At 46.3% G+C, this 9,395-nt stretch overlaps 1 protein-coding gene across 1 annotated transcript in view; it reads left to right on the forward strand.

Moving 5' to 3' along the window:
- SMAD3 (SMAD family member 3) overlaps nt 1-7,780 on the forward strand; it is a 63,579-nt gene extending 55,799 nt beyond the window's left edge. Inside the window, exon 9 of the mRNA XM_081171234.1 lies at nt 819-7,780. Within this exon, the coding sequence (XP_081027360.1) occupies nt 819-942 (124 nt within the window). The 3' untranslated portion in view covers nt 943-7,780. The remainder of the gene's footprint in view (nt 1-818) is intronic.
- Nucleotides 7,781-9,395: the final 1,615 nt, after the last annotated feature.

The raw sequence follows: 9,395 nt of genomic DNA on the forward strand, positions 1-9,395 counted from the left end.
GCGAAGCAAGCCCATAGGGGAATTCGTCTTGCGAGGCAAATCGCGGACGAAAAAACCTTTCGTCTAGCGAGTTTTTTGTCTTGCGAGGCGTTCGTCTTGCGGGGCACTACTGTAGCTGCACAGAACGAGCTTCCCATTCTGTCCCCACCCCCTCTCTAAGTCAGTGGCTTGGGAATGGGTGTGGTGATTCTCTTTGACAATTACAGGGTAGCCAAAATAGGTTTTGGGTTGTGCTTGCAGAGACAGGGGAGGTGCTTCTTAACACCTGCAAAGCTTCCTGGGAGGGTTTACAACTCTACAGGGTTCAGTCTTTGGACTCTGGCACACAAACTGGCATCCTGAGAAACCCCTTCCCTTTTTATTTTGTTTTTAAGTATAAGCTTCTAGTCTTCAAGGCTATGGGCAGGGGCTTACATGTGTGTGGGCAGAGGGGCAGCTAAAACCTTCATGTAGCTCTTTGTCAAGTCTGCACAGTTGGAGACCCACCCATTGAAATATTGCCTGCCCTCCTGCCCTCCATGTCTCAAACTTGCCTCCTGTTTCTGTCTCCCTCCCTTAGATTGCAGAAAAGGGGGGCTGCCCAGCTGTTGAAAGGCCACGCAAGTTCTGGGGGCTGTGCAGGGCTGCCTCCCCTCCCCCCTGTTGAATAGTAGAAGCCGAACAAGGGGGCGCACACTTTAAAATATGCAGCTCTGGAACTGACACAATCTGTACTGGTTGCAGAATTCCTGGTGGAAAACTTTGATAGCTTCTCTTGCGATTTTTAGTGTGGGGAGCACATAGCCCTGATTCTCATTCTTCCTTCTCCTCTTTTCTAGGCGGCAGACGGTCACAAGCACTCCCTGCTGGATCGAGCTTCATCTGAACGGCCCCTTACAGTGGCTAGACAAGGTCCTGACCCAGATGGGCTCCCCAAGCATCCGCTGTTCCAGCGTGTCTTAAAGGAGCCTGGAAGCAGAAGCCTAGACTTGCAAGCGGAATCTGTTGTAACTCCTGGCAAAGGGCAACCTAAGTCAGTCCCTCACCTGAGAATTTACCTCTCTTTGTTTTTTAAAAAGAAAACTTATGGATCGCGTTGAAAATGAGCATTTAGGGTTCGCTAGTGACGTTGTGGCCGACAGTCTCTTGAGGCCCGATGCCACGTAGTGATTGCTCCTTCCTCTCAGTGAAAGATTTTGCTCTGGCGCTGCTTGAACGAACAGAGGTTTTGCCGTTGCAGTGCCTCGTGGACCTGGCTCAGACAGTTGGCACTTCAGTCGTAGAGAAATTTTGGACTATGGTAGAAGATGTTTTGACACACGCTGCCAAGTGTGAGTTCCAGTGAAGTGGAGCAAGACTTGCGACTTCCCTTGCAGAGGTTCTGCAGCTCACGTCGGATGTCCACAGATGCCCTTGTCAGCAGTTCTCAGAACGGGGGAGAGCAAGGAGAAGGGCCTCTTCTGTCTGTCTCTATCCTCTGCCATCCCACCGCCAGCCTGGCCGCTTCACTAGAGGACATCCAGCTTGGGAAATGGGTGGCAGAGGGACTGCTTTTACATTCCTTTTTTTAAAAAAAGCTTTTGCTTCTGTGCCTGCATTTCCGCCTGCCAGGCCCATCCCTGTTAGACCATTTGAAGGAATGGTGAGGAAAGGGTAAGGAGAGAGTAGCAATTCAATGAAGCAGCATTGCCCCAAGCTTACAGATATTTCACTTCTTGCAGTGTGGAAGGCCTGATTTATACTGTAGTTGCAATGATCTCAGAGGTGGTATTATGCACAACATCACCACATTCCACTTCAGTGTATATTTCAGTGTTCCTTCTCTGTCACAGGGAGATCTTGTTGATTTTCCTCTGATTTCCCCATTAACCTATTTAACTCGTGGGTTGTCCTCACAATGTGCTGCCTTAACTAACTTGTTTTAAAGGCTCTGAAAGTTCATTAGGGGAGTCTTGGGGAAAGGGAGCTCAGCAGTCTCGTTTTAATGGGCTGGCAGTCAAAGGCTCATCTGATAAGGGAAAAGAGGTGCTAATAATAAATGGCCCAGGGCAGATTCAGCCAAGGCTATGGCATTGCCCATTGGTATCCCTGGTCCTGTATAAATTGATATGCTCCTTTGCTAAGGACAGGTAGCATCTGCAATTGGTAAGAAATGTGCATCCGACCAAGACTGCTTGACTGACAGTTTTTGCTTCTTAGAGTGGTTAAGAAGCTGTAAATAGATCACACATTCTTCCTGCCCTGTAGAATGGCAGGTGTGTGTCTGTTCAGTGCTCTATGTCCTGGTCAGCATTTTGGACGAGGGCAAGAGCAGTGTGTGGTAATCAGTGTGAACTGATCAAGAAATGTGAGATTACCAGTGCCCAGCCAAGACCTGTTGCAGGTACAGGGGAATGTACAGGCAGTTAAATCTCCCAGTTCTAGGATGATTTGCAAGAGGCCCATCGCAGCACTTAAAGCCGCTGTCATTGAGCTGTTGCTCCGATGAAGGTTGTGAACATATTTTTAATGACTAAAGGCTACCTTCCTTAGTAGTTCCTGAGAACCCTATTTGAGACACCTTGTGGCCACTGTAAGATGACTCAAGGAGCTGCTTAAAATATGCTAAATAGATTTTCTGCCTTTGCAGCATAGTGGATTTGCAAATATCTGTAAATGCTGGTTTGAAGATGCCGTTTCTGTTTCACATATTGAATTTGGTTGGGTATTTGTCAAATATAGGAGGAGCCAAACTATCACAAGGCTCCACTGCTGTTAATGGGAATACGCAAGAACCAGATAAGCAGCCCTTTGTCAAAATGGACAGACCAGTCTTGGCAGTAACAGAAATCGGAACCGTGAGGAGCATTATTTTTAGCCCAGCTGTGTTTGTTACTGAAATATAATTGCCAGGTGCACCCTGATTACTGGTGTTGCGCTTGTTCAAGGTGTTTTTGCTCAACAAGGCATTACAGAATGGATGGGCAACTTCCTGGATCAGGGAAATTCCTTTCTTTTCATCTACTGTTATTTGCCCAATAGACACAGATATATGTGACACACAGAAAACAAAGTAGTCCCACTAAGTTCAATGGGACTACAGTGGAACCTTGGGTTACGTACCGTCCTCCTTACAAGTTCTTTGGGTAACGAGCTCCGCTAACCCAGAAGTAGATGCCCCTAGTTGCGAACTTTGCCCCGGGATGCAAGCGGAAGTCGCATGCCGGCGGAAGTCGCACACCGGCGGCACGGCAGCAGCAGGAGACCCCATTAGCGAAAGTGCACCTCATGTTAAGAATGGTTTCGGGTTAAGAATGGAGCCCTGGAACGAATTAAGTTCATAACCGGAGGTACCACTGTACTTCGTAGTCTGTGTCCCATATATTGGTGTGCTTAAATACCTTTAGGATCTGGTACCTGCTAAGCTAGGGACATAGGAAGCTGCCTTAATGCAGAATCAGGTCATTGGTCCATCTTGCTCTGTGTTGTCTACACTGCTTAACTCTCCAGGGTTTCAAGCAAAGTTATCTCCCAGCCCTTTCTGAAGATGATGGGGATTGAACTACAGAGACGCTTGACCATGGAGCTTGGGACCCTCCCCCATTTATAACTGGATGGTGTGGTCTTTGTGGATTTGTCGTTTGTACATACTCTGCCATTGGGGGAATGTTTGTTGTCCCTTTTGTATACAGACTCCCATTTTAATTCACAAACGATTAGCAAGGTAGAGGAAACCTCAAAATTCAGAAATCCACCTTCTAGCATACACACATTCATCTCATCAGGTTTTTGAGGATCCACACACACTCAGTTTCCTTCTTAGGTCTCTCCTCTCTGTAGACAAATTGCATATACCCCAAGCACGTTTGATAAGCCGACCTGTGCCTCCTTCCTCATGTGAAACGTGCCACATGAACACACTCACTACCAAGGAAGGCTTCCAGTCCCTAATGCCCAGCAAATGATTGTGCGTGAGAGAGATTTGTGCTGTTTCCCATATTGGAGATGCTCCTCTTCACATGTCCCTCCAAGTTTCAGCATCTGATGGAGGGAGTCCCCCTTTCTTATTTATCAAGTGTCATCAGAAATGCAAGACATGCAACTGAAACCAATGGGGGGTGGAATGGTTTCTGAAAGATGTGGTTAATATGCCTTGTATCCAAATAGTAGAATTCAAAATTACAGCATCCCCCCCCCATTGAGTTTCTTGACATAGGAAACTGCCTTATACCAAGTTAGACCATTAGCTCAGTACTGTCTGCACTGGTTGGCAGCCGCTTGCCAAGGGTTTCTTGCAGGGATGCCTCCCAGCCCTACCTGGGGGGGGGGTACCAGGTTGCATCTGGGGCCTTCTGCATGGCAGCAGATACTCTGCCACTGAAGTGGGTCCCTTCGCCCAAAGCGTTTTACACGATTACATGCTACACTATAAACTTCTGCACTATAAACTGTTGTTTTCATAATAGATATGCACGCCTCCCGAGTTAGACTGTTTAGCTTTTTAATAAAGTGAGGTTTGTTTTGTTTTGTTTCTAGATATAAGGTGGAATTCAGGCAAATGTACTCAAGTGCACTTAACTTCCTCCGAATTGCATCCTTAGTACCTTGTTCCATAGGCCCCTCGTGCCTTGCCAGATAGCAGTTAGGAAGAGGAGCTGCAAAATGGGGGACTCAGCTATAGCTTCCCTCCCCACACTCTCCTTGTGGACCTTCTCCCCCTCCTTTCCTCCCTCCTCTCATTGTGCCTCACTGCAGGTGAAAAGGGCTTGTGCACAATGGGACCAAGGAAGGAACCAGAAATGGCTGCAAGGAGGATGACATCCTGTGTTTCAGCTGTGGTTATTTTGGAGAGACTGGCAGGCAGCACCATAGCAAGTCCCGTTTCCCTGCCCTCCGTGCCTGCCAGGGCTTCCTTATTCTGTCCTACAGACAACGACACTGCTCTATGCACGTTTTGCAAATCCTCTTCCGCAGGTTAAAAGTTAATAATGTCACCTTAGATGCTCTGTTGCAGAGCTCCTCGGATCCCAGACTTGTCATGCCAAGAGCAAGAGGGTGTTGGCAAGGACATTGCCTTCCTCGGAGGTTTTTAAACAGGTTGGATGGGCATCCAGGTCTGTCAGGGATTCTGTAGCTGTGATTCCTGCATTGCAGGGGGTTGGACTAGATGACCCTTGGGTCCCTTCCAGTTCTATGATTCTGTGTAAAAAGCCACCAGCCTTGCAATCTCCTTATTCTGGCTGGAGCTGCACATCACTAGCGTCTTAATTATGTCACACAATTCTGATTTGGTTTTGAGTGGCACAGATGTTTATTTTTATACTAAAGCAGCCAACAAGCCCTAAAGCTGGGTATGTGTTACTTTGTAGAAGAGCTTTGCCCAACCTAAGTGGTAGTTTGGTCCAGATGGTCAGATGAAGCGCAAGGTTATTGTTCAGTACTGCCCACATTATAAACTTTTGTTTTTAGTTGCTCCCCACCCCCTTTTCCCTGTCTTGCAGTGTCCACTGGTCCACCTCCTACACTGCAATGAAGGGAGATACCATGTGCTGGGAGCAGGGCTGTGGCCACATGGGAGGCTGCTGTGGAGAACTTCCTTCTACTAGTCTTTACTCTCTGTCCCCATTTGTCTTAAATATGCTTCTTTATTGACACTAATTAAGAGGGAATCATAAAGCACTTGGGCCTTGCTTAATGTAGCCTGTAACTTCCATTTGCCATGCTTAATTTTCAAAAAGAGAGAGGCTCCATCAAATAAAACTCTGCGCATGCTCAGAGGCACCCTCCTGTTTACAGTGATGTCACACGCTCCTGGCATTTCACCTTGGTTCCTGGGGCTGGGCCCTGGCTCCAACGAAGCTCTGCCTCCCCTCCCCCAAATGCCAAAAGGGTGACTGTGATTATGTGGCTTTTAAGAAAAATATTTTTAACTTGTACAGGATTTTGATATGTAGCACTAGTGTATGCTATTAGATCTATACGTGTACCCATACTGGAATCTGCTCTTTTTTTAGCTGTACTCCTCAGCCTCTGTGCAAGGAGTTTTTGGTATCTTGTTAACTGGTTATCGAGTCACTAGCTGGGTCTTTGACTCTTACACATGTGTTTCTTTACCATGGCTGCTGGCCGGCACACCCAGGTGGCCTTGACTGATGTGTATTTGTGTGTGTGTGTGTGTGTGTGTGTGTGTGTGTGTGTGATTGACTGATGAAACTGTTTTTCGTTTTAATTAACGTATTGAATCAAGTTGCATTGTGTATTATTTTGCATCTAGCTTACTGTAGAGAAGACTCTCTCCCCTGCCTCAGTCTGGTTGCCCTCCAGCTGCTTTTGGACTACCAACCTCCAGCATGGAGGAGGCTACCAGGTCCAGGGAAGCTGCTGTAGAGTTTAAAGGCCTGTGCGATCAAATGTTAACTAGCAGCAATCACTTGCAGGAGGGATTGGAAAATGGGTCTGCGGCTGCCAGGGCACCTCGACAAAAGGCAGTGTGTTAGAAGATGGAGGAATGGTCTGGAAGAGGCTGGTTTAAGCCGAGCATTATGAAAAGTTGGGGGGGAAACTGCTCTGAAGCAACTCTTGAATCTACCTACCTACACCTAATGGCAGGTTTTGGTGCAAAAGGGATGATAACTGCAAAACACTCTCGCTCCTGGGGCTTTAGCAGTCCTGTGTGGTAGGGAACATGCCAGTGGTAATATCCTAACTTATAACTTTTCTAGGGTAGAGTGAGACATTATTAGCCCTCCCCCCCCCACTTCTTTTTTTGTAGGGTAGTCCAGTTTGAGCCACAGGGTTAAAATTGTTAATATAGCTTTATAGATTTCCATATTTATGTAACTTCTTTCAGTAGTCGAGATTGGACCAGGTATTTAAATTTGTCCGAAAAGGACATTTTGGGGTTGAAGAGTTGAGAATTTCATTTGTGTGTGGGGAGCGGGGTTGTACTTAAAATACAACCACCTGATGGGAGTTGGATTGGAAAGTAAAAAAGACCCCTATCCAGCCCGAAATTAAGCACTTTACAGTCCACTGATAGCAGTGGGAGAGTTAAGTGAATGAGTAATCTCTTCCAATTATATTAGTGGGGAACGTACTTAATGTTTGGCTGGATCATGCCCACAGTAAACCCACCCCCTCCCGCCCACCAGCCCTATTATAAGTGGCATATAATTTTTGGTAGAAGACACTGAGTGGTATTAGGTACCCTCCGTTTTCAATGTGCTAGAATTGAGACCTATTGAAATGGAAAGTGGTTGGGTCACTATGCCACTCTGGTGCCCTCCTGATGCTTCGCACCACAACTCCCATCAACCCCATCACTCTATGGCTATGCTGGCTGGGGCTGATGGGAGTTGTAGTCCCAGATCCTCTGGAGGGCCCCACATTGGTAAAGGCTGCTTTGCATATGCATTCTCCTGCTTCGTTAGTGGTTAACACCTTCAGATGGATGAGCTGTTACTTGTAATGCTTTCAAGTATCCAGAGCCTGAAATGGTTTGGGGTTTTTTAAGTACTATTATCATCAGTGAAACATATATGGAGTAAATAGTATGGTTTGCCTTTCCACCTCTGTTCCCCTGCAATCAGTAGCTGCTCATTTCAGGAGACTGCCGTGTTCTTCAAGCATCTTCTGTCTTTAGATGGAGGTAGCTCAGCAATCAGTTCCTTGAAAAAAGTGTTTCTCTTGCAATCTGGTCTGCATCCAGTATTTGCTTTTTCTCTATTTTATACCTGAGGATTATGTATTAATGAACCTTTGCTTGTCATCTATGGGTCTTTAGCTTATTAAGCTTATTTTTATTAAAAGCCTGTAATATCCATGTCCTCTTCTTTCTTATATGAAACTTGTACAATTCTTTTTTTTCCAGGGTGTGTGTGTGTGCTGGTTGTTAAATCTATAATGATCCCTTCTTAGGAGGGTACTTGCATTAAAATAACACCTACATCAGTTATGGGGGCAGCACCTTTGACGAAAGCTATCTGCAGTGAGCTGATAGCGAACTGCAGGTTGCTTAATAATCCCTCATGCATAGTGAACACTCTGGGTGCATGATTCTGCAAGTAATTCAAATGAGAGGTTGGTCAGACAGAACCATCCCTTCTGTTTTATAAAAACTTAATGGGAGTCTTAGCCGCCTTCCCCTGCCATAGGCATTGTGATCATGGGGGTGGGAGGTCCTGTAATGCACAACAGAAGGTACCAAACGGATCAGGGTAGTTCACCTGTGGCCCTCCAGATGCTGCTTGAATGAAATTGTGACTAGCTTTTGAAATTTCAATATACTGGGGCATGACATATATTTCCCAAAAGAAAGCCACGCAAATAGTTAGGCTTACCATATTTATCTATGTACAAGACACCCCCATGTACAGTGGTAACTTGGGTTACATATGCTTCAGGTTACAGACTCTGCTAACCCAGAAATATTACCTTGGGTTAAGAACTTTGCTTCAGGGTGAGAACAGAAATCGTGCAGCGGTGGCGCAGCGGCAGCAGCAGGAGGCTCCATTAGCTAAAGTGGTGCTTCAGGCTAAGAACAGACCTCCAGAACAAATTAAGTTCTTAACCCAAGGTTGTTGTTGTTTAGTCGTTTAATCGTGTCCGACTCTTCGTGACCCCATGGACCAGAGCACGCCAGGCACTTCTGTCTTCCACTGTCTCCCGCAGTTTGGTCAGACTCATGTTTGTAGCTTCGAGAACACTGTCCAACCATCTTGTCCTCTGTCGTCCCCTTCTCCTTGTGCCCTCCATCTTTCCCAACATCTGGGTCTTTTCCAGGGAGTCTTCTCTTCTCATGAGGTGGCCAAAGTTTTGGATCCTCAGCTTCAGGATCTGTCCTTCCAGTGAGCACTCAGGGCTGATTTCCGTAAGAATGAATGCGTTTGATCTTCTTGCAGTCCATGGGACTCTCAAGAGTCTCCTCCAGCACCATAATTCAAAAGCATCAATTCTTCGGCGATCAGCCTTCTTTATGATCCAGCTCTCACTTCCATACATCACTATTGGGAAAACCATGGTTTTAACTATACAGACCTTTGTCAGCAAGGTGATGTCTCTGCTTTTTAAGACGCTGTCTAGGTTTGCCATCGCCTTTCTCCCAAGGAGCAGGCGTCTTTTAATTTCGTGACTGCTGTCACCATCTGCAGTGATCATGGAGCCCAAGAAAGTAAACTCTCTCACTGCCTCCATTTCTTTCCCTTCTATTTGCCAGGAGGTGATGGGCCCAGTGGCCATGATCTTCGTTTTTTTGATGTTGAGCTTCAGACCATATTTTGCGCTCTCCTCTTTCACCCTCATTAAAAGGTTCTTTAATTACTCCTCACTTTCTGCCATCAAGGTTGTGTCATCTGCATATCTGAGGTTGTTGATATTTCTTCCCGCAATCTTAATTCCGGCTTGGGATTCATCCAGCCCAGCCTTTCGCATGATTAATT

Source organism: Podarcis bocagei (assembly GCF_964188305.1).
Source record: "Podarcis bocagei genome assembly, chromosome: 14".
NCBI lineage: Eukaryota > Metazoa > Chordata > Lepidosauria > Squamata > Lacertidae > Podarcis > Podarcis bocagei.